The sequence below is a fragment of the Mchenga conophoros genome, linkage group LG23, assembly GCF_057382185.1.
Source record: "Mchenga conophoros isolate Kocher_MC1m ecotype Shallow Benthic linkage group LG23, M_conophoros_male_GT1.1, whole genome shotgun sequence".
In the NCBI taxonomy this organism is placed as follows: Eukaryota; Metazoa; Chordata; class Actinopteri; order Cichliformes; family Cichlidae; genus Mchenga; species Mchenga conophoros.
The window spans coordinates 44,421,435-44,446,222 of NC_140547.1; the positions used below are offsets into that span (position 1 = coordinate 44,421,435).

At 41.9% G+C, this 24,788-nt stretch overlaps 2 protein-coding genes across 2 annotated transcripts in view; both read left to right on the forward strand.

Annotated features, from left to right (window-relative positions):
* Window positions 1–24,788, forward strand: part of LOC146548073 (NACHT, LRR and PYD domains-containing protein 3-like) — a 432,988-nt gene that overhangs the window by 286,423 nt on the left and 121,777 nt on the right. The gene's annotated exons all lie outside the window — the stretch shown is intronic.
* LOC146548087 (protein NLRC3-like) lies at window positions 1,053–8,280 on the forward strand. Its single transcript, XM_085266176.1, has 3 exons — window positions 1,053–1,326; window positions 1,431–3,219; window positions 8,103–8,280. Exons 1-3 carry the CDS (start codon window positions 1,053–1,055, stop codon window positions 8,278–8,280), a joined length of 2,241 nt encoding a protein of 746 aa, XP_085122302.1.

Genomic DNA, 24,788 nt, shown 5'->3' on the forward strand with positions numbered 1-24,788 from the left:
CAGAGTGAGCAGAGTAATATCAGCAGTAATGAAGCAGCAGGATCAGTGTAGCAGCGTGTGACGTCATAATGGATCAGGTATGATCTGAAATATGACAGTGAGACAAGAACATGATGTAAGGTCCTGTTTAAACCCTGATGGTGATGCTATGAGGGGAGCATGTTCTGATTTAGGACTTGGATGGTCTGAGGATAGAAGCTCCTCTCTGTTTGTGTCCTGATGGTGCAGAAGCTTCTGCCTGATTGTAGAAGGAGCTGAAGCCAGCATCATCCCAGAGGTGAAGCTCCTCTGTGTGCAGACCTGAGGTCAGATTCCTCTAGGCTGATGTTCAGGATCTACAGAAACGTGTGGTTGTAGTTATTGCTGCACTGTGTGCTGACAGCAGATCCTCAGAACAAAGCGCTGCACACGTGTTCTTTACAAACATCTGTACATATCAAATATGGATCATGGCAGTGAATGAACACGTTTCTGTCATTTGTTTCATTGGCTTCTTTTTTCTGCCTGTGTTCATGTGATTAATGTCTAACACATAAACAGGTTTGTAATCAAACATCACATCATCAGGGAGGCATCATGAAACAAAGTTACTGCTGGAGGCTGAACTCAATTTGGTGGCAATGTTCAAAAATATCACTCAGATCATTTCAAAGCTTTTAGTTCTTCTTCTTCACTTCTGTAAAATAATAGAAAGGAAATCAGAACCCAGAAGTTCACTTCCTGATGACTGAACTCTTTCAAAATAAAGCTGAAAGCTCTGAATGTGACACCGCTGCTCCACAACAGTTTTTAGAGGAGGTCAAAGGTCAGTTGAAAGTGATGGATCCCAAACTTCCAGTACATCCAGTGAAGGACATAATCAGCTCTGTGATGAAGGCTTTTACTGTGGAGTTTGTAGGCTGATCACTCTGTGTTTAATAAGACAGGCAGGAACAGCAAAGGAAACTTGGATTCTGAACTCAAACACAAGTTTCTCCACTTTGACTTTTCTCTGTGACCATCAGAGCTTCTGCACAGTGTCATCAAATCTGGATGTTTGTCACTGACAGTCAATGATTTTAGTGATAAAGAAATGTGTTCACAGAGGGAGGAAGAGGAAGAGGAGTGGTGTCTGTGAGGAGGAGCAGCTGTCCTGCTGTGCTTTGTGTCAGGACGTCCTGAAGGATCCAGTCTCTACCAGCTGTGGACACTGGTTCTGCAGACAGTGCATCTCCTCATACTGGGACCAGTCTGCTTCATCAGGAGACTGGTCCTGTCCCCAGTGTGGAGAAAGATCCAGAAGCAGAGCTGGACTGCAGACAGCCAGTCAGAGCAGCTGTGTACAAAGTAAGACTGAACATCTGTCTGCTGATGGACTCATTTCTGAAAACTGGACTTCTTGTTGTTGTTCAGACATTGAAGAGTTTTCTTTCTGTTTTTCTTTCTTTCAGCAGATGTTGGTCTGCAGGAGGTTTTAGATGAACATAAGATCAGTCTGAGGAGGAGATGTGAACGTGTGACTGAAGGAAGTGATGAAACAGGAAGTAGAACCCTCCTCAACAGGATCTACACTGAGCTCTACATCACAGAGGGACAGAGTGAAGAGGTTCATAGCCAACATGAGGTGAGGCAGCTGGAGACAGCTTCCAAGATGGACGCCCTCCATGACACTCCAATCAGGTGCCAGGACATCTTTAAAGCCTTACCTGACCAACAGAGACCCATCAGAGTGGTTCTGACCAACGGCGTGGCTGGTGTTGGAAAAACCTTCTCAGTGCAGAAGTTCACTCTGGACTGGGCAGAGGGCTTGGAGAACCAACATGTCAGTGTGGTGGTTCTGCTTTCATTCAGGGAGCTGAACCTGATCAGAGAGGAGCAGTACAGTCTTCTGGAGCTGCTCCATGTTTTCCATCCAACATTACAGAAGGTCACAGCAGAGAAGCTGGCTGTCTCTCAGCTTTTGTTCATCTTTGACGGCCTGGATGAAAGCAGACTTTCATTGGATTTCACCAACAGGAAGCTGCTGTCTGATGTCACACAGAAGTCATCAGTCAGCCAGCTGCTGACAAACCTCATCCAGGGGAATCTGCTTCCCTCGGCTCTCGTCTGGATAACTTCCCGACCTGCAGCAGCCAATCAGATCCCTCCTACATGTGTTGACAGGCTAACAGAAGTACGAGGCTTCACTGACGCCCAGAAAGAGGAGTACTTCAGGAGGAGATTCAGTGATGAAGAGCTGTCCAGCAGAATCATCTCCCACATGAAGACATCCAGGAGCCTCCACATCATGTGTAGAATCCCAGTCTTCTGCTGGATCACTGCTACAGTTCTGGAGCACATGTTTACTACAGAGCAGAGAGGAGAGCTGCCCAAGACCCTGACTGACATGTACTCACACTTCCTGCTGGTTCAGACAAAGAGGAAGAAGAACAAGTACCACGAGGGACATGAGACGAGTCCACAGGAGCTGACGGAGGCTGACAGGGAAGTTCTTCTGAAGCTGGGGAGGCTGGCGTTTGAACATCTGGAGAAAGGAAACATCATGTTCTACCAAGAAGACCTGGAGCAGTGTGGTCTGGATGTGACAGAGGCCTCGGTGTACTCAGGAGTTTGTACAGAGATCTTCAAAAGAGAGTGTGTGATCTTCCAGAAACCAGTCTACTGCTTTGTTCATCTGAGCATCCAGGAGTTTCTGGCTGCAGTCTACATGTTCCACTGTTTCACCAACAGGAAGTCAGAGGTGCTGAAGGACTTCCTGGGAAAAAAATACAAAGAGTCATCTCTGGATGATTTCCTTAAACGAGCCATGGAGAAATCCCTCCAGAGTAAAAATGGCCACCTGGACCTGTTTGTCCGCTTCCTTCATGGCCTCTGTCTGGAGTCCAACCAGAGACTCTTAGGAGGTCTGCTGGGTCAGACAGAGAACAGTCCAGAAACCATCCAGAGAGTCATCAAGAACCTGAAGAATAACAAGAAGTTTAAATCCTCTCCTGACAGAAGCATCAACATCTTCCACTGTCTGATGGAGATGAACGACCTCTCAGTACATCAGGAGATCCAAGAGTTCCTGAAGTCAAAGAAAAGGTCAAAGGACCTCTCTATGATCCACTGCTCAGCTCTGGCCTTCGTGCTGCAGATGTCAGAGGAGGTTCTGGATGAGTTTGACCTGCAGAAGTACAAAGCTTCAAAGGAGGGACGACTGAGACTGATTCCAGCTGTGAGGAACTGCAGAAAGGCTCGGTGAGTCCAGATGTGATCATTACATCATTGATCAGTGTCGGTTAATAGTTTAATCTTTAAATTAAAAACACAGTCCTTGGTTATAAAGTGCTTTACAAACACCAACGTTACGGCTAACAGCTGGATTCTCCTGTTTCAGTGCAGCTAGCCAAACAACAAAGAGCCACTTGCTGCTAAAGACAGAGTGAAAGTGGACGGTATATCCTCCATTCTTCATGTAAAACACATGCAATGAATTGTAATGCACCATCTGTGTTTCCCTTCATGCAGTTTTCTCTTTATGGTAGACTTGGATATTTAAATGTTTACCTCCTGGAGAGTCTTGTTCACTTGATTAGTTTTTAGTTTTTGTGAAGGGGATTCTCCTCACCCCGTCTCCAAGGGAGACACCAGCTACCCTTCAGAGAAAATTTATTTGCCCCACTTGTAACCACGATCTGGTTCTTCCCGTCACTGCCCACAGCTCGTGACCATAAGTGAGGGCAGGGACGTAGATCGACCGGTAAATTTAGAGCTTCGCTGTCACGCTCAGCTCTCTCTCTCTTCACTACGACAGACCGGTACAGCGTCCACCTCACTGTTACCGCAGCAACAGTCTGTCTGTTGATTCCTGCTCCCCTCCCCCTTCTTTACACGACCCTGAGATACTCAGACTCCTCCACCTGGGGCAGGAACTTGTCTGTGACCCAGAGTGGGCACTCCACCCTTTCCCAGCTGAGGACCATGGCCTCAGATGCTGATCCTCATTCACACGGCTTCACACTCTGCTGAGAACAGCTCCACTGTGAGCTGGAGGCCATCACCTGATGAAGCCAACAGAACCACATCCTCTGTGAAAACAGAGACGAGACTGTGACACCACACAAGTGGAATATAAGGTCAGAGGTCAGCTAATACCTAATATGGTAATCCTGAGCTAACAGGAAAGGGAAATGCAGTGAAGAAATGGATTTTCAAATGAGGAGTGGAATCACCATTTTAAATGTACAAAGTAAATCTTTGATTTGATTTTTTAAAAGATTTTTAAAATTGGAATTCAAAAATGTTTTTTAAAATGAAATACATTTACTCACTAAATTTACTATTATTAGTATAGTATACTATTATACTGTACACTATTATTAGTATAGTCTACTATTATACTATACACTATTATTAGTATAGTATACTATTATACTATACACTATTATTAGTATAGTATACTATTATACTATACACTATTATTAGTATAGTATACTATTATACTATACATATCTATTTTTAACAGGGAATCTTGATCATGTTACATTTGACTTCTGTTGAGCTTCTTGAATTGTCACCTTCAGTTCCTTTCATTTAGTCTTCCAGTGTCTTTGGTTTAAATGTATTTACCCTGATAACTGCATATGAAACAGTTCACCTCTTGTCACTCACTATTATCTGTTTGCCATAAAAGTGTTGGTGATGTGTTGGGAGAATCATTATTTTCAGTCTCTTCTTATAAACATAGTGAGGCAAAGATGTGGGTCGTGGTCCCTGATAATCAGATGTGTCTGTGTTCTGTTACATGTGACGTTAGAGAGGTTTTAGTGGAGATAAAAACAGGACCAACATCACTCGTGACTGCTTTCCTGTCTTCAGTGTGTTTACTGTTGGAGCTCGTCCTCCTGTTGCATCTGTCACAGCTGTTACGCTCCTCTGTGACTCCTCCTCTGTCTGCTGTCACACTGCAGGAGTTTTTGGTCATGGCGTGTGAATAACTGCCGAGGTCGGCTAGGACGACACCACCACTCGTTGTCAGACCCTGTCACGCTGTCTGTTTTCATCTTTAGCCGAGGTTATTAAGAACTTCAAAATGAAACCAGTCTCTGTTTTCAGTCTCCGCCCTCTTTTGCAGCTTTGAGCCAGGTTGTAACACCTGTTAAAGTCACCACCTGTTGTGACCGGGGAGTGAGATGAGTGTGAGAAAGATGAAAACAACGTCTCATTCTGACTAGTTACTGGGAACTGATGTGTGATGATGCAATAACAAAGATGACTGTTTCTATGATTTTCTGTTTTATTAATTGTTTTTATTGATGATAAGGACAGGCAGAGGAGATTGGATGGATTTACTTTGTTTTATTCTTTTGCACTGAAATGGAGTCCAGTGTACAGTCCTTGGCGTTGCACATTTTAATATGTTTTAGCTGAGACTGTAGTGGGCACTCTTTAAATGTCGGGTCAGTTTGTCACGTTAGAGCCTATTTGTGCCTGTTAGTGCTGACGATGACTTTAGACCGAGCTGACTGAGGGGTCTAAGCTCATGATGCCACCAGCAACACCCGGGTCATGCTGCAGAGTTTTCAAACCCCGCTGACACTCGACATAATTTACTCAGGTTATATCAGGTGATCTAAGAAAGGCCGCTTAGAAAGAAAAGCGAGTGCACTGCTTTAAGTTTCTTGAAGATGTTTAATCCGAACATTCAGCTTCTTCACTTCTAAAACCAAAAAGTGGAGAGTCCCAGATTTTAATCCTAGTGGGAGTGTCCCTTAAGAGGGTCGCTGACCAACTATTGATCATGTGGCTCATCACATGAGCCAAGCTGTGAAAAAGGGTGTGGGTGATTATCAGCAGAGGTTTCGAGAGATGAAACGTCTTCAAGAAACTTAAAGAAGTCACTTTTCTTTCCAGGCTCCTTAGATTACCATGACTGTATGATGAGAACCTACACAGACACATCAGGTGAAGTTTTCAGTGTTTTGGTTCAGTTTAATGTAAAAATGGAGATGAAACACATATAAAGGCTGGTTTACACCACTGAGCCCTGCTCTAAAACACTGACACAGATCTGTCTGTGAAGCTGGCTTTAACAAATAAGAGCTTAAAGTTTTAAAAACGTGTTTAGCACCGAACTGTCCACTTTACTGTCTGTAGCAGGAAGTGGCTGTTTGGCACTGAAACGGGAGAATCCAGCTGTTAGCTGTGATGTTGTGTTTGTAAAGCTCTTCATAAACGAGGACTGTGGAGGAGGAGAGCCTGTGTGAGTCAGGTGGTTCACCGGCCGAGTGTGTCAGCGGCAGAAACAGCTGTTTCAGCAGCGCCGTTTTATGCAGTAAAATAATCTTTCTGTTCCCAAACACATCCACACAGTTTACAACATAACAGCCCACTACATGCACATCACACCACAAACATGCATAAACTTAAACATAAAATATGTCCTGTACCTGTGTGATCTCTTTAAGTAACTCACAGAATATCAACACTAACGCCACAAGTTTGTTGGTATTTTAACATTTTAACCATTGATTTTGAATTAAAACCAACAGTTAAAATATTTTTACACCTGAGGAAAGAGCAGCAGAAATATTAGGACAGATAAATCATTCTGTCTTCAGTCTCCATGAACAGCATCAACATCCTCTGGTGAAATTTCTCTTTCCTCCTTAAAATATATTAAATGTCAGTTTAATTCCAGATTAATGGTTAAAACATGTATGTCACATATGAACATCAAGAAAAAAAGAAAAGTGACTGATTCAGTTCCATATATGCTCCAGGGAGGCGTTAAGGTTCATTGAAATTGTTCAGTTATTAAACTTTAATCTGAGCCGAGCTGACTTCCTCAGGAACAAATAAACACCGAGATAAACTTCACCTTACAGATATAATCTAAATGAATCATATCCAATCTCAGAGAGTTGACAGTCAGCTGTGTGCTGGGAGACATGTTTGTCTGCAGTGTATGAGCTCTGACCGCTCCCCAAAAATGTCGGAGTGAATATATTAATATTAAAAGTGTAGCTGGTGACACAGAAACAGAGGATTTAAGAAGTTTAAGTGTAGGTCGGGTCCACACATGTCCAAACACCTGTGCGTAGTCCTGCTTGTTACTGAGAAACGCACACTAATAAAATGGCCATAAGGCCAAAGCAATGGTTTTGACTGGTGTTGACCCCGCCCCCACCCTGAGTGTGGATGCTGAGAGAAGGGCCAGCTGTGAATATGAGGCTGTGGGAGCAGATGGAGAGAGAGTATGTCGGGGTATCCCAGTACAAACTTTACTGGGGTCAGAAATTAGACAGACTCCAGTTCCTTTGTTTGATTTATCTAGTTTGATGTTAGGAAAGAGATTCATGAGATGGAAAAACCTCCCAGTCTACTGAGATTCAGAAATGATTTGTACACATGGAAACTCCCTGAGTGGGAACAAAGAGTGTCCTGTCAGGAAGAGCATTTGGAATATGGATGTTGAGGATGTGACAGTGCCTGAAATCCTGCTGCTGTTCTGAACCATAGTTTCTGATCTGAAGGTCAAACAGAGTCATGATGGTTGTTTCTATTTGTCCCTTTTTAGTTTAGTTCCCCTGAAATCAGATGTGATATCAGCAGCTCTGAGTTCATTCATCATTATTGTCCAGTGATGACATTTCTGCTCCGTTTGGTGACAGTCAGCAGATTTTTCCTGAGTGTGGACGTGAACAGTCGTACCTGACAGCAGCAGGTAGCAAACAGAGATCATCCTTCCAGCTGGAACTCTTCACTGAGCTGAACTCATTCAAAATGTTCTGGATTCAAGACAGGAAACAGTCCACATGTGTGTCTTCACTCTGACTCTGGATCAGATCTCAGTGACAGACTGTGGACATTATGGAAGCCTAAATGTGACACCATCTTCCTCCTTCATCTGCAGATTAAAGCCAAACAAAGATTCTCATTAAAAGTCTGCAGGTCTGAGAGAGACTCAATCGTTGTGTCATGTCAAACACAGTAAGAGGAGCTGAAGCACAGATGTGAAGAGCAGATGTTCATCAGATTATGACCTCACTCTGTTTTGTCTTCATATACATTCAGTCTGTGTTTATAATGCAGACTTTCTGCTTTTATAATAACACATTTTGTATTTTCTATGATCACAGACTGGCTGACTGTGGACTCTCAGAGACTCACTGTGAAGTTGTGGCCTCGGCCCTGAAGTCCATCCCCTCCCATCTGACAGAGCTGGAGATGAGTAACAACGAGCTGCAGAATTCAGCAGTGAAGCTTCTGTGTGCTGGACTGGAGAGTCCAAACTGTCGACTGGAGACTCTGAGGTGAGTTCACTGACTGCAGCTGTTGTTGTTTTTCTATATTTCAGGCTGCAGAGACTTTGAGCTTGTGTGGAAACAGACAGAGAAAAGAAAGACATGAATGTCAAAGCTAATAAAGGTGAAGTTAGGAGCTGTGATGATGTTCATGTATCAGAAGCTGATCGGGCTGCTACAGAGACGACCCACACAGCTGCTGTGGTGAGGTTTGTGTTAAAGCAGAGGAACACAGGCCCAAACATGACAGCAAAGCAGGTTTCAGGCTCTGTGAGAGGATTTCAAACAGAAGCTGGAGAAGAGAAAGGACTACAGAAAGAAGGCAGCTGAGACCAGTCCAAGTGTTTCCATGGAGCCCAGTCTAACATTCATTTATACACTAACGTACAGAAGTGAACGGGAAAATGAATCCATAGTTTCAAATGTAGAAACAGTTCTCAGTTCATTTACAGAGTTTAATACAGTTCATGAGGAAATGTTCAGTTCGATTCAATTCGATTGGAATCTGGGAAATTTTGCCTCAGACAGAAATATTATAATTCAGTACATTTACATATTTTTGTGTCTATAAAAAGGAAGCTGACACTCGCAAGACTTTATCAAATGTGTGAGCATCACAGCAGAGGCCTTTGTGTCAAAGTAGCTGAAGATAAAACACGGAAGAACATGAAGGTGATTTTCCTGTTCTGGGATTTTATAGAAATATTCTGCAGTAGATCAAAAACGAAAGAAAACCATGAATCAACACATGAACATTACCTGATGCTGCTGAAGTGAAGCAGAGCAAAGTTACAGTGTTTTTGTTAAAGACACAACTGAGCGTTTTGCAATTTGCATAATTTTAAAAAGTTTAAATTTGTTCAGTATTGAACAGCAGAAATTAGGTTTTCTTTTCGAAAGCAAGTAAAAGGAAAAAAACAGCGGCCGACAGCGCTGTAAACAACGGTAGACTTGTGCGTAACAAGCAAGCGAATAATGCAGAAAACAGATTTTAAACAGGAAACTGTTCTTGAAGTACAGAGAGAGAGAGAGAGAGAGAGAGAGCTGTGCATGAAGTGTGATTTTATTGTGGTGGAAGCAAAACAGCAAAAGTCAGAGTGAGTTCATGACGATGTTTATGTGAAGCGTAGTTTGGATCTTCTTTTGCTGCTGGTTCAGTCAATATTGTTTGTAGAGAGATAAAACTAACAGCTTCAGAATCAGCGTAAAAAGGACGTAAACACAAAGCGTGGACCCGCCGAAACATCAGAATCGGCGAGCTGTCGGCTTTCAGCCCCGACCGTGTCTGTGCCGTCAGTGAGAAAGGCGACATCTCACTGATTCTGATGTGTCGGCGGGTCCGAGCTTTGTGTTTACGTCTCTGTGCAGAATCCGTGTTCCTGCTCTCATTCACTGTTTCAGCTGTTTGGTGGTTGTTAAAGTTTTGTGAGGTTTAACCTGAGATTCTGACATTTCGGGCAAAATAAATTAATATTAAAAAATTGATTCAGGATTTTAATTAATCAATATCACGTTATCCAAGCCAGAATCGATTTTAATCGATGAATCGATTATTAAAACCCACTCCTAATTCAAAGCACTGAAGCATCGACTTGTTCCATTATCCAACAATGAAAACAGGAAACACAGACAGCTGGCCTTCAAAGTAAAAGCTGCTCCTTTTGAAACATGTTGGTGGTAAAATGTAAGAAGAGCTGAAGCACATAAATGATCTACGTGCCAAAATATTAAACACAGTTGATATATTTGTGTGAGTGTTGTGATTCAGGTGTAGATGTCATAATGTACATATAGCAGAGTTTCCTCTTCTAGATCAGCTGATCAGAATCGGGCCAATCAGCTCTGAGCATGCTCAGTCTGAGTTATGGAGCCACATACTATGATTCACCATGGCAACGGCATGAGCAGAGGCTCCGTGTGAATCCAGAGGAGCAGGAACATGAATGATGACAGTAGATGTTTGTGTGAAAGTGCTGGAAGCAAATGAGTGTGTGATGTTCTTTCAGTGTTGCACTTTGTAGACGCTCCCTGAGCACTGGTCTCACAGCCAGCTGCACATAGAGACCAGTGTTGTTAGTCCAGGTCAGAAGATGACTTGTTGGAATGAAAATGAGCTTGTAGTTTGTCTGCTTTAATAATGTGACTGGAAAAAGGTGTTGGACTTCAAATATGTCCATTTCTGTCACACTTCACCTTTAAAAGTGAAGCCATGTGGTTCCTGGAAGGAAAAACACGACTTTTTCAAGTCTTTGTCCTGTTTTTATGAGAAATGTACGACTTTAATGTGAAACATTCAGAGTTTTTTCTCTTGTTGTGTTTGTTTGAAGCTGCTTCCTGTTGGCTTCAGCTGTTTGGAGTTTCCATTTTCTAAACTTCTACATTCTGAACCTTCTTCAGCTCTGAACAGATGATGAAACACTGAATGATTTCAAGCACTTTGTCTAATAAACTTACATCTTTCATTCTTTATACAGATTGAGTTACTGTGGTTTGTCAAAGATCAGCTGTGATTATCTGGCAGCAGCACTGAAGTCCAACCCCTCCCATCTGAGAGAGCTGTACCTGTATGGAAACAACCTGAAGGATCCAGATGTGAAGCAGCTGTCTGATCTTAAGAAGAGTCCAGACTACAGACTGGAGTCTCTGGGGTCAGTAGAGTGATGGAGTGAGTGGGTGGTGCTGTCAGCAGTATTGTACTAAACACAGTCAGTATGAAACAAAGATCCAGTGTTTCCTGTAAAGCTGCAGCTTCTCAGTGAAGCTGTGAGAGGAGAACGGTGACAGGCTTCAGGATTGGACACAAACACTTCCTGTTTCTCACCTTTATGGTCACCATAGTAACGGCTGACACGCTCTGATCAAACACTGTCAACAGCCAATCAGCTCTCTGAACAAAGCAGCACGCAGACCAATGACTGCATTGATTTCCAAGTTTAAAGCAGTGAAGAACACAGTCTGTAGGTGAGGAAGAATTTAGTGAGAGCAGATGTTTGGATGGAATTCCTCCAGTTAACAGCTGGAACCGTCCATCTGGATTGTTGGGCTTGTTGTTGGGGTTCCTACAGAGCTCAGAGTGGACACACCAAGGTTCTTCTAATGAATGAAAGTCCAAACTCAAACTAGGAGGGAAAAACATTTTCAGCAACTTCAATAAAAATCCAAAGATTAGAAAAAGTGAAGCAACAATGAGTCCTAGTACAGTCCCAGCACTGACGTCCCTGCTGCTCTTTATACTGGATGTGCTGCATCACTGACTGACAGCTGATGAAGAGTCTCTGGAAACACTCGTTTATCTCCTCTGCTCTTCCTCCTTCTCTCTGCAGGTGGAGCTGATGATGGTAAACAGGACGGTGTGTGTGCTGAGAGAGGAGCAGCTGTGTCCTGATGATCCAGAGAGGTTGAAGCAGCAGCAGCTTGTGTGTAGAGACGCTCTGACTGGGCCATGTTACTGGGAGGTGGAGAGGAGAGCTTCATCCAGCAGTGACTGACAGAGGAATGAAGTGCAGATGACTGTCAGTGCTGCAGAGTGAACTGCTCTGAGAACAGCTCCACTGTCAGACACAATGTAGAGTCCAGCATCAGCCCTGTGTGTCCCTCTGGATCTGACAGAGGATCATCAGTGTATCTGGACTGCTCTGCTGCTGCTCTGTCCTTCTACAGTCTCTGCACAGTCTCTGTCTCACTCTGGAAAGATTTTACAACTTGTTGTAATTACAGAACGTTAATATAATATTCAAACATGTGATCTTCTCTTTATTTCTGAATCTTTACCAAATAAAGAAAAACCAAACTAACAAACAGAAGCTGTCGTGTCCTTTTTCACCACATCTGTGAATCTTTTCTGTGTTTTTCCTCTTTTCCTCCTTCCTGCAGCTCCATCTTCATCATTCTGTGTCCAGTATATGTGAACACGTCCAAAGCATCTGAGCCTCATGTTACCCGTTTGTGTGAGTTACGCCTGTCGTTGTGTTGTGGTGTATAAATAAGGGGCAGGAGACAGCGCTGGATCTCTGAGTTCTTTACTCTCAATTTCTGCAACATCTGCAATATATAGAAATGCAAACCTGTGAGCTGTGTGTGTTGTGCGTCTGCTCGGCCACCTCTCCTCCGGCCGTGCTGGAAGCAGCTGTGCGTTTGACAGTTTTATCGACTCGACAATAATCGAACAAATTAAATGTTCAAAAATATCAACTTAAGCACTTCAAAGTCAACAAAAAGCTTAAAACAATGAAATAATATTTCACTGACAAAACAACAGCTCATAAGAACGATACACAAAATAATACAGAAACAAACATAAAAGTTATTAACCAGGATCCATGTTTTTGTCACAAACACTGAATCAGCTGATTCACTCTTTATGTTTCTGAGTTTGTTTTGTGATTATAGTTCTGGTTTCTGTTTCTGTGTCTTCACTGTGTCCCACGTCTCCTTACTTTGGACTCTGTGTTATATTTCCTGTTTTACTTTGACAGTCCTGTGTTACTGTTTCCTGTCTCGTGTGTGTAATTGGTCCCAGCTGTGTTTCCCTCCTGCCTCCCGTTCCCTGATTACTAAACTGCGTCCACGCCGCCGGCGCTCCTCTCCACAGCTGGATTCCAGGATTTCAGAGCATCCAGCTGTGGTGAGTGATGGAGACACTTTCTCTGCTCCCTCAGTAATCAGGACAGTTTATTGAACATCAGAGGACATAAAGGACTGTTTTTCACCTGCCCGTTCTGAACCTGGACATTAAAGACTGCTGGCTTCAAGGACATTAATCCCAGTGTCAGCCAGCCAATAACAGCCTGTGTTTTTCAGCTCTTTAGGAGTCAGAAATGAGAAAGACACAGACTGCTAACCTCTCCCTGCAGGAAATAAGCTCCGCCTCTTCCTGTCCTGTATATGAGTGATTCTGACATGAGACACAATGAGTTTCCTGTTTATTGTGACTTAAAGCGAGCAGCAAAGACACTAAACTGTGTGTTTCCAGCTGAAGCTGCTTTTTGTGTTGCTCCCACAATCCTGTCTGAAACAGTCAGTGAGGAAAACTCAATGTGACTTCAGAGTGACAGAGGTAAGCGACTCATGTTGTAACTGACGTCAGACGCGGAGATTTTGGCGGAAAATTAAAGCGAATGGTAGTTTAGAATTGAACAAATTCCTTTAAGCTTCAGTATTACCAAATACACTTATCAATAGTCTTCTAACTAACAATATTTGTCTAAATCATCTCCAACACCCTGGAGAACAACGGGGAGAGTTTAGAGGCTCTCCAAGATTACATTGATCAGTGCTTCCAGGATCTTGTGATGAAGAAGGCTCAGAGTGCAAAACCTTCATCAAAACCCACCTGAAGCTGCTGGAGGACACGGTGAAGAACATCGCCTTTGATAGAGTGCATCGCATCGGCCCCATGCGGGCTGCGACCGGGAGACCACGTCCTACTGTGGCCAAGTTCGGCCACTTCAAACAAAAGGAACAGGTGAAAAGTCTCCGTGTCCATCGGTGTTTCTCCACGTCTCTCTTCCTTCTTCGTGTCATCTCTGTGTTTCCCTGCTGCCCTCATGTTTTCTGCTTTGTCTGTTCGTTCTTCCCAGTTTAGGTTGATGTTCGCTTCTTCCCTCACCTTTGTTATTTTCACTGTAAATAAATCTCCACTCGCATCTCCACCGCCGTCTGCATCTTGGTCCTCATTCACTCCACCACACGACTGCTGCCCCAGCCGTGACAACGTTTGATGTTTCCTCTACATTTACCTTTAAAAATTATTTACTTTGCCTTCTTTGGTATCATTTGGTATCAGATGGCCGACTTCTAAATGGTCACCATGGTCACCACCGAACTTGAGGAGTTTGCCCCCTCACATATACTAATGTGCCACAAACAGGACTTTAACATCACCAACCATTCCCATGTTATTACGGTGTATCCATATAACTGGCCCACCCTGTACAGTTATGCTTTCATGTTGACATACTGTATTAACACAATTCAAGGAGGATTCTAGGATCAGAGCTTCGGGGGGCTGAGCACCCAGAGAGCTGCCCAGCCAGCCAAGATACACTTTACTCGTCACAATGAGACTTCTTCCCCGTCTCTGTCCCTGCATCCTCCCTGTCCTCATCGTCTGTTGTCTTCGCCTCCTTTATCAGTCATCATAATTTTACCGTCTCTGTGCAAGTCTGCAAATTTCTTTATTAAATCAAAAGATTATTAAATCCATCAAGTCTCTCTGTGCCTGGGTCCTCGTCACAAAACATGCCATCACTGTTTTGTACTTTTTAACAATTTAATCCCACATTTGTGAAAGAAAAGCAAAACACTTTTTTGAAAAGTCTGTAACAAAACCATCAATTCTGATCAAGGTTATTTAAATGCTGCCAAAGAAGAATGGATTGGAATAAAAAAAATACATATCCTAACCTTAATTACTGGAGGAGAATAATGAATGATGCTCATAGTGAGTAAGAAGTAAACTGAGTGCATATTTTGGACAGAGATTCACTTTTAATGTGTTTGTATAATATAATACAGATGCATAAAAACACTCCTGAAACAGAATAAATTATTACAAATAAATTATTACAAAATATTAAAAAATATTATGGATACTTTTGTTGTTAAAATGTTACCTCTCAACCAAGTTCTGCCTTTTATATTTTTAGTAGTGTGTCACACAAACAGGAAATATTGTCAAAAAAAAGTAAGTAAGTGCTGAAGCACCCCAAAAATGAACCAAAGCACCCCAAAAATGAACCAAAGCACCCCAAAAATGAACCAAAGCACCCCAAAAATGAACCAAAGCACCCCAAAAATGGGCTAAAATCGCCCCTGTTAACAAATAATAGCCCAACAGTCACTTTTATGCTTACTGTAGCTGTTAGCTAAAAACACTAATTTAGCCTAGTTTGCCCTGAATTAAGCTTTGACAGACATGATCGACTGTTTCCAGTAGAATTCCTCGTTGTCATCTTGTTCCCTCTCAGAGCCCCGTATGCTTGCAGAGACCCCTACAGCAGGGAAATGTGCCAAAGAACGTCCAAAACATTGCATTTTAGGTTTATTTATGCCTTACACACAATCCCAACTCTTTAGCTAACTTAACAACTTTGGCTAAAGTCTATAGTTAGTCTTACTCGTTTGTACAACATTTCTGGATCGCCACTGTTTGAAATGATATGACATATGACTCTCACTGAAACAGCAAACTTTGTAGAAAACACAACACTTCTGATTCTCTATCTAGCTGTTTGGTCACAGCTGTAGATTACATTATAAGTGGTTGTTCACGCTTGTCAATAATTACATTTCTAAATTCTATTTGTGCAGTTACATGTAAACAAAGTCCAATATTGTATCTAAATGATTGTGTTATCGTGGGACAGTTTCCAGTTTTGTTGTATTATTGCACTAGGTATGACTGTGCAAGAGTTATCTTATCTTCCTTGCTTGCACCACACTCTTTGCAGAAATGGTGCACAGCAGCACTGCATCATGTTATTGTGTTGTATAATATACCAGAACTAATACAAAGCAACATCCATGTACACTATAGGTCCATGCCAATGTGCCCAAATGGGACCTCCATAAATGGTAAGGGGCGCAAAGGCACTTTAAGACCAGCGGGCACACCGTCGGTGCACATCCGCTCGGATGCTTTTTTCTATTCATTTATTTCCCTGTTTATTTATCGATGCACAAAAGCAATTATCTCAGAGACACCATCCTCTTAACAGAGACTCAAATCAGGAACCTGCAGATTATTAGTCAGCAGCTTTAACTTCCTGTCTTTGTCTCACTAAACCTTCCACGTGGAAACTAGAGCTGCCCACTCAAGCACAGTAGGCTTTAACTGGCTCTGCTCAAGTCACTTCAGTATCTGAGAAACTGTCTCGATGCATGCCAAAGAACACTTTGACAATACGCTTGTGTTGAGTCAAATCCACCACAAGCATATTCTATGGCAGTTTAATTCCACTCCACATAAAAATAGTCACGTATTATTTCCCCCCACCACACTTCCTGCCAGTAGCTGGTGCCCCCACCCACAGTGCATTAGTGGTTCTCTGTGTTTAGTGGCTCACTCTGGGCGGCTGCTCGGTGGGGCCCGGCCCCCTGGCTCTGTTAGGCCTGTGCTGCGGGTGGGGTGCCCTCAGGTCTCGGCCCTCTGGGCCCATTTACTGCTCAGTAACATTTAATATCTATTATTTACTACTACTTACTAGCCTACTTACTGCATATTATTGGTTGTTGCTGTGGGTTCCCCACTGTGTTGGTTTTTCCTTGTGTTTTTCAGCAGATGATGAAATAGATTTTCAGTATTTTTTCTCTCTTCCTCTCCATCTATTTCTCTTCTTCTCTATTTTTCCCTCTTCTTCTGTTAACTTTCTCCCCAGCTTATCTTTTTTCTTCTTTCCTGACCCCCGTTCTGATTCTAATGACTCAAAATAAAGTAAAATCATCATCAAATATGACTATCAAGTGGACCAGTATAGCAAAAACCATAATGGTGGCAGAGGCCACAGAGCCAAGTGGCAGGATTTTCAACGTTCAAACCAGATAAAAAACAGAAATTAAATGGTGTTAAAAGCCATGAATTCAGGCAATTCATTCACAACATCATTACAAGTTTTACTGGACGTTAATATTTTTCTCTTTTTTCAGTGCAAAACAAAATAACAGTACACATGATGCTGGCAAGTTAAAATGTCAGTGTCTTTTATAGATAGCATGTCTAGCATCATAGTTTTATAGATCACGTAGTCAGGATAAAAACTCCATCTCTGATTATTATTGTACATGACTGTGACATGCAGTGGCCTCAGCATCATGATGAAGGCGACCGGAGGAGATAGTTTGGTAGACATCGATGTTTTGCCGATGAAGGCTCATGTAGCGGTCCTCTTTGTCCTAAACAACAATTTACACTGTCATTTACATTTAATTAAAGTGCAGCTTAAAACACAGACATAATGCACTGCAGCCTCGGCACAATTAAGTGTAAAACAGAACTATGGAAAACTCACAAACATCTGGCGAGTTTCAGATCCTGTTAAGTTAGTTAGACCTGATCTGTTTTCTCTGTTAGGATAAAAACATCAGAGGTCATGGGGTGAAAAATACCTCAAAAACAAGACTAGCTATGTCTACAACTAATGTGTGGTGTTTGAAAAGAACCTATGAGATACTTTGAACACCACAGTGGCTGCTGTATGCAGTAATGTGCTCAAGTGATTTCAAAGGGTCATTTCATGAGTTTAAGTGCGTCAGTAAAAGTTTTCACCTGCGAGGATTTCTCCTCAGGCTGTAACCACAGGTTATCACAGCCACACTGATGAGTGAAGCAGCAGCAGAAATGATGGGAACTGTAGCCATGAACTTCATGCCAGAAGAATCTCCATCGTCTGTTGAATGTTGCCACACACACACAAAAAATCGTCATTTTGAAAACATGAAAAGTCACGAAATTTGCATTAACCTGTTATATTAAAGTGGAAAACATGTTTATCTTTTCATTACATTAGAGTTACAATTGCATCATTCAAACATTTCACTGATGAAATAACACCAAAGTTGTGATTGGAGCAGTTTTATAATGAAATTTTAAACAAATTAGCCAGAAGAAGAGCTTAAAAACATTCCAGATGTTCATCTCCTGACTGAAACCTTTCATTAATCCGCTGCAGGCGGGAATGACGACCTCAAACCATGTATGACAGAAAAGAAAGTGTTAACGCAGTTCCAAACATCCACCTTGAATCTGCGGTGTGGGTATAAATAGAAAATGTTTTTACCTCTCACAGTCACACTGAGATGGAGAACATACAATCCACCACGAAATACACACTCACAGGTGTAGTTCCCACTGTCTTCAGATGTTAAGTTGAGCAGGTGGAGAAACACAGTCTCATTTTCTTTGATCAGTGTGAACCTGGAGTCACAGCCATGAATAAAGCCTCGGTCGTAACGATAGAGCAGACGACGCTGTTCTCCTCGGCTCCTCTCTGTGCTGATCTCACACAGTATCATCACAGTAATATTCAGAGTTGTTTTGCTGCATATTTGAGTGGAATCGGGTTTCTTTCCAATTGTCTTCACAAGAGTCTCTATAAATTCTTCCAGTTAAAATGAAACAAAATTGGGATTATAGTTTCTATATATTTGTTGTTGTGGGAAAATCAATCACATATATTATTTCACTAACCTAACTAAAGCTTTCTTCTTAAACACCTGGCTTTACAGCTTTTCTTTTTTAATTATATATATTTACCTTCACTGCTAAAAACCACAAGCAGAAGCAGGAGAAAGCAGAGTTTCCGTGCAGTCATGCTGGTGAGGAAGTAACTGTGGCTGACAGTATGAGGTAGACTATAGTGAAAGCAGGAAGACTTGCACCCTCCTTATTTCACCTCTTGTGTCTACACTGAAACTTTTACTATGTCTAAAATAGAAGTGCATAAAAGTGGAAGGACAGTAGAAGGTAAACCACCAACATTGTTTAAGCCAGACTGATCTCTCTGTTTATCTGGATGGACATTGTGTTCAAATTATGATGAGATGTTTGTTCAAAAACAAAACTAGTCTGATACAAAGAGTCATGTTTGCCACAGTTTATTGTGTTTGTATTGTATTAAATCTGAGAGCCTGAGTTGGAGTATTATGACTGAATGGTCTCCATTACTGGGAAACAACTATCCAGTGTGAAAAGATGGACGTTTATTATAATATATGAATATTATTATATTAGTATGTCACCTAAAGTTTTATATACTTTAAAATGTTTCATAGAGCTTTATTATCCACTCCCACAGTTCCTGCGCTTCTTGCTGAGCGTGTCTTGTTGTCGTGTTGATGGTTCACTGAGATGATAGTCTGGTAGGAATCACTCGATGGCTGCTGAAGGTTTGTATAGGGCTGATCTGGCTCATCGTCATCCTTTAGAAAAGTGAAATATTTTAGGTATTAATCAAGTTCAACCCGGTCTACCCACACACTCTATTGATCTTTAAATCTCTCCATCTGTTGCCTGGATTATTTAATGTTTCTGCTCATTTCTGTAAGAGCTTCTTCACAAAATAAAGGACACTGAAGTTGGCACTAATAGTATTATAACAATAATCTGTAATTATCTATATAAGTAACATCCTAAAACATAAATGTACATGTTTTATGTTTACTGGCAAACTTTTAACTAGCTGCTGTAGATCGTAGCAATAAATTGCTCACCAAACCGTTGGGATTTTCAGGTACAGACACTCCAGATGTTCCTGACCTTAAGCAGCCACGTTGATAAGAAAGGATGTCAGCATTAGTGTAACACTATTCACATTCAAACAGAGAAAAATCAAGTAAGAACATCTACATTTATATTATCTTCTCTCTTAATAATGATAATTATTTTTGGAAGGATAAAAAGTGTTCATTCTAGACATGATGTTTAACATACAGCGAATTCTCATTTATTGAAATGTGATGTTTCCTTTTACTTTCTCTACATCTATATCATCTTTGAATTACTGCAGCAAAAATAGTCTCACCCATTACTTTTCCTCCAGTAGATAAATCCCACGATAACTCCAGTTATAAAGATGATCACAACACCGGGCAGATAAACGGAAAAAGATTTGTCTGCTGAAGTGTGGGCCTCGTTTGTGTCTAAATCATTGAAAAGATGCATTTGTCAGTAAAATCATTTACTTTCATTTCCTGGAAATCAAAACACAAATCAAACACAGTTTACGTCTACTGAAACTCTGAGTGAAGTAATGAAACCCCAGTTTTATAACCACAGAGCTTTAAATATTGTCACTGTGCTCTTTTCTTTTGTCTTCTTCTTCTTCTTTTGCATCTTTTCTGAATATTACTATGAACTGAAATTGGTCCAGCTGCTTATATACATTCACTGGCCACTTTATGAGGTATACTTGTTCAGAGTGTAACACAAATATTTCAGTGTTCATTTCATTTGTCAATCACATGTCAGCTTCATCTTCCTGGTTAAATAAAGGTTAATAAAATAATAAAATGTCAGCAAATCAATGCTCAAACAGAGCAACATGGCACATGTTACTGGTCCCAGTGCTTCACAAACTGCTGATCTGCTGGGATTTTCCCACACAATCATCTCTGTTCACAGACAATGGTCTGAAAAATAGAAAATATCCAGTGAGCTGTGATTCTCTGGGTAAAAATGCTGTTTACACATCAAACCTTGAGGCAGAGCGGACCACACTGGATATCACTGCTGTCCTCTAACAACAGCAAGCTGAGGCTACAGTTTGCAAGTCTGGACAACAGAAGACTAAAAAAACGATGCCTTGCCCGATGAGTTGATTTCTAACAGTTCAGACTGCTGGTGGTGTAATGCTCTGTGGGGGATTTTCTTTGCAAACTTTGGACCCTGTAGTAACCACTGAGCATCATTTAAACACCACAGCCTGCCTGAAGGTTGTTGCTGACCACATTCATGTCTTTATGCCCAAAAAATACCCATCGTCTGATGGCTGCTTCCAGCAGGATACCACACCATGTCACGGCGCTCAAATCATGTACGGCCTGCGCAGTCACCAGATCTCAATCCAGCAGAGCACCTTTGGGATGTGGTGGAACGGAAAGTTTGCTTCAAGTAAGAGCAGCTGACGAATCTGCAGCAACTGTGTGATGATGTAATTTCAATATGTCTTGAGAATCTTTGAGGAATGTTTTTAGCGCCTTGTTGTGCCACAAAAAATGAAGACATGTTTGATGGCTGAAGGTGGTCCAACTCGGTTCAAAGATGTACCTGATAAATGAGTCAGTGAGAGTATTTAAACTGCTGTAAGTGAAAATAAGAAGAAAAGAAATGAACAAATTACAAGAATAAAAAACACATAAGCAGGTCAATACAATGCTAACACAGTGCTGAATAACTGTGTCAGATAAAGAAACCAAAATGCATTTACCTTCCACAGTGACACTGATATGGACAATATATGTCCCTTCAGTGTTTGTACACTCACAGGTGAAGTTCCCACTATCAGCTGGTGTTAAACTGGTCAGCTCCAGAAAGGCAGTCTGATTTTCTTTTGTTATTGAGAACCTGGGGTCACATTCATGAGTAACGTTCTCTCCGTGTCGATACAGCAGATGACACTCTCCTCCTGTGTCCCTCTGTCTTTTGATCTTACAGATAATCAAAACAATAGTAGTCTGACTTTCCTTGTTGCAAATTCGAGTGACATCGTGTTCTCTCCTGACTGTCTTCACAACAGTCTCTGTAAACAGGGACAGCAAAATACGGTAAATACAAGATTCAGCCTGTGTCAGAGAGGACTTTAGTTTCTATATTTTGTGAATGTTAAACCATCTTTTTAATCCCATAATAATGTGTTTAGTTTAAACTAAAAGCAAGGAGGTTATAAATTTAAAAATATTAATAATGCATAATGAAAATAGTTTCCTTGTATTACCTTCAGCATCATGGGACACAGCTAGTGGTAACAGCAAAATCAAGCAAAGTTTTGATACGTCCATGCTTGTTAACATGTCTGTAAGCCACCGACAGTGAAGAGGAAGATGTGCGGAAAGAAACAAGCTGAAGCTTTCCTGGCTAAGCAGACGTCAGACTGTTGCCCTTCACGGGGCAAGTGTGAAATGATGTAAAAAGGAAGTGTACTGACAGGACTTTCATATTAAAAGGCTGTAAAGTTGAAACACTGTGCGAGCTCCCACACAAAAAGAAAACAAGCTAATTTTTCTTTATCACAGAGGAATTATTACACTGCTAACTGTCATGTTCGCTGAAACTGAAGGATGGATAATATTGTAAAAGTAACAACAAAACTACCATTTATCATAACATTATAAGCATTTTAAACTAAAATAGCGTGTTACGTCATCAAACCGCTTCATCCAATCACTCAGATACTTACAAAGTTTTGACTGCATTACCTTTAAAATTTGCACGAAGATGAGCATAAAATGAATAAAACTGACATGCTTGCATTTGTTGTGTAGTGCAACAGGTGTATGTGGCTGAGGGATTCCCATGATGCAATGCGTATTTCTTCTTCAGTCACCTTTCCTACTCACTGTGTGTTAATGCAGCTCTCTGCATTGAATCATACCTGTTATTAACCTCTGTCTGAGACAGAGTACCGGGCTGTGGTCGACTCCTTTGTCACGTGGTGTGAGCAGAATCATCTGCAGCTCAACGTGGCAAAGACCAAGGAACTGATCGTGGACTTCAGGAAGACCAGGAAACACTTGACCCCTGTTTCAATCCAGGGGAACAGTGTTGACATTGTGGAGGACTATAAATACCTTGGAGTACACATTGACAATAAACTGGACTGGGCTAAAAACACCACAGCACTTTACAGGAAGGGCCAGAGTCGTCTCTATTTATTGAGGCGACTGAGGTCCTTCAACATCTGCCAGAAAATGCTGAGGATTTTCTATGAGTCTGTTGTGGCCAGTGCGATCCTCTATGCTGTTGCATGCTGGGGGAGCAGGCTGAGGGTCGCAGATGCCAACAGACTTAATAAACTGATCCGTAAGGCCAGCAATGTTGTGGGGATGGAGCTGGACTCCCTCAAGGTGGTGTCGGAGAGGCGGATGCTGTCCAAGATAAAGACAATGTTGGATAACACCTCCCACCCACTCCATGACATGTTGGTCAGTCACAGGAGCACGTTCAGTGAGAGACTGAGATTACCGAAAAGCACCACTGAACGACACAGGAAATCATTCCTGCCTGTGGCCATCTCCCTGTACAACGCATCCACTTAACACACTGTTTACTGCTACAACTACACATGTTTCTTTTCCAAATATTTATTTATAAGTGACTTATGTATGTATGTATGTATATATATGTATATATTGTACTATTCTTAGTTAGCGTATTGTCTGTCTTGTCTTAATGTTGGTTTAAAATGGAGCACTGTAACAAAAAATAATTTCCCCCAGGGATCAATAAAGTATTCTGATTCTGATTCTGATTCTCTCTTCCACAGCGTGTCTTTATCCTGTCTTCCTTCTCTCATCCCAACCAGTCGCAGCAGATGGCCCCGCCCCTCCCTGAGTCTGGTTCTGCTGGAGGTTTCTTCCTGTTAAAAGGGAGTTTTTCCTTCCCACTGTCTCCAGACTGCTCACTCATAGGGAGTCATATGATTGTTGGGCTTTTTCTCTGTAAGTATTATTGTAGGGTCTGCCTTATAATATAAAGCGCCTTGAGGCGACTTTATATTGTTGTGATTTGTTGTGCAAATAAAATTGAATTGAAAATTGAATTGTGAAGGCCACACCAGAAGCCACACAATTGGGAAGTCAGTAACGTCAGACACCAGCATCTTTATTTTAATTTTAATGCACATTTCCACAAACATAAATAACGACACATGTCCCATAAACAATTTCTGGTTAATGTTTTACTGGTGCTGGAGGTCTGTTGGACTGCTGAGGGTAACTGGAGAGAAAATGATGTGTTGTTTTCATTGGACGTTAAGGCGTCTGGGAAGGGATCTCAGACCATTTACATCCTGGGCCATCTGACCTCAGGAAATCACATGATAAGGTGGGGCCAGGTTTCACAATGAGCTCACCCGAAACCCTGGCTGATTAGGACCCACATCCGCTTTCACACCTTGGCTCATGTGATTAGGTAGAGGATCATCAGGGGTCCTTTGTCCCTCTTTGGGGGAAAACTCCCACTGGTTTTAAGTCTGGGACTCCCCACCATTGACCCTTAGAACTGAAGAAGCTTCTCGGATGAGAGGTGAAACGTCTTCAAGCAACTCAAGAAGTCCAGACGCTTTTCTTTCCAAGCTCCTTAGACTACGATGACCTGGATGACTGAGAACCTTCACAGACTTAAGTATTAAATTAATAGTTGGTTTTCATTCTTTGTTTTTAGATATTTTATTTTCTATTCTTATCCCCTCGTGTATTTAACTGGCCAGTTCAGTCCAATTTACTTTGGGAAATATTTAATCTGAGGTAGGGATGCACCGATACCGGTATCTGGTATCGGCCTCGATACCACATTTTCTAAAGTACTCGTTAAAAGTTCCCCAATACCGAGGACCGATACCACGGTCTGAGACCTGTCTATATTTGAGCGGCATGTAAGGGGTTAATCACAGGCGCCGAGTGCCCGCCCCCAGGCCCCGGCTGCATCTCAGAGCTGGGAGAAGGCGAGGCGAGACAAGTCAGCCGTGTGGAACTATTTCAAAGTGAACGAAGACACGAAAACAAAGGCGGACTGCAAATTGTGCTCATCGAAATTGTCCAGAGGAGGCTCAAAAGGTAGCGCATTTAACACAAGTAATTTAATCAAGCACCTAAAATCCCAACACGACAACGAGTACAAAGAGTTTGCCCACGCTTATTTACCCACGCTTATTAGCACAGAGGAGCATAGCTGATGCTAAAGCAGTGGGACGGAAAATAGTTGGGCATTTTAAACATTTTAAACGCCTTAGCCTACTCCCGCCTCGAGGACATTCAGGGACAGCTCAACCAGCCAATAAAGAGACTGCAGCAGGACATACAGACACG

What these genes read in the sequence shown, in the direction of transcription:
- LOC146548087 (XM_085266176.1), top strand. Translation starts at nt 1,053, where the DNA reads ATGATTTTAGTGATAAAGAAATGTGTTCACAGAGGGAGGAAGAGGAAG. An exon ending in TCAGAGCAGCTGTGTACAAA is followed by an intron (nt 1,327 to 1,430) that starts GTAAGACTGAAC and finishes TCTTTCTTTCAG; the next exon opens with CAGATGTTGGTCTGCAGGAG. An exon ending in AGGAACTGCAGAAAGGCTCG is followed by an intron (nt 3,220 to 8,102) that starts GTGAGTCCAGAT and finishes CTATGATCACAG; the next exon opens with ACTGGCTGACTGTGGACTCT.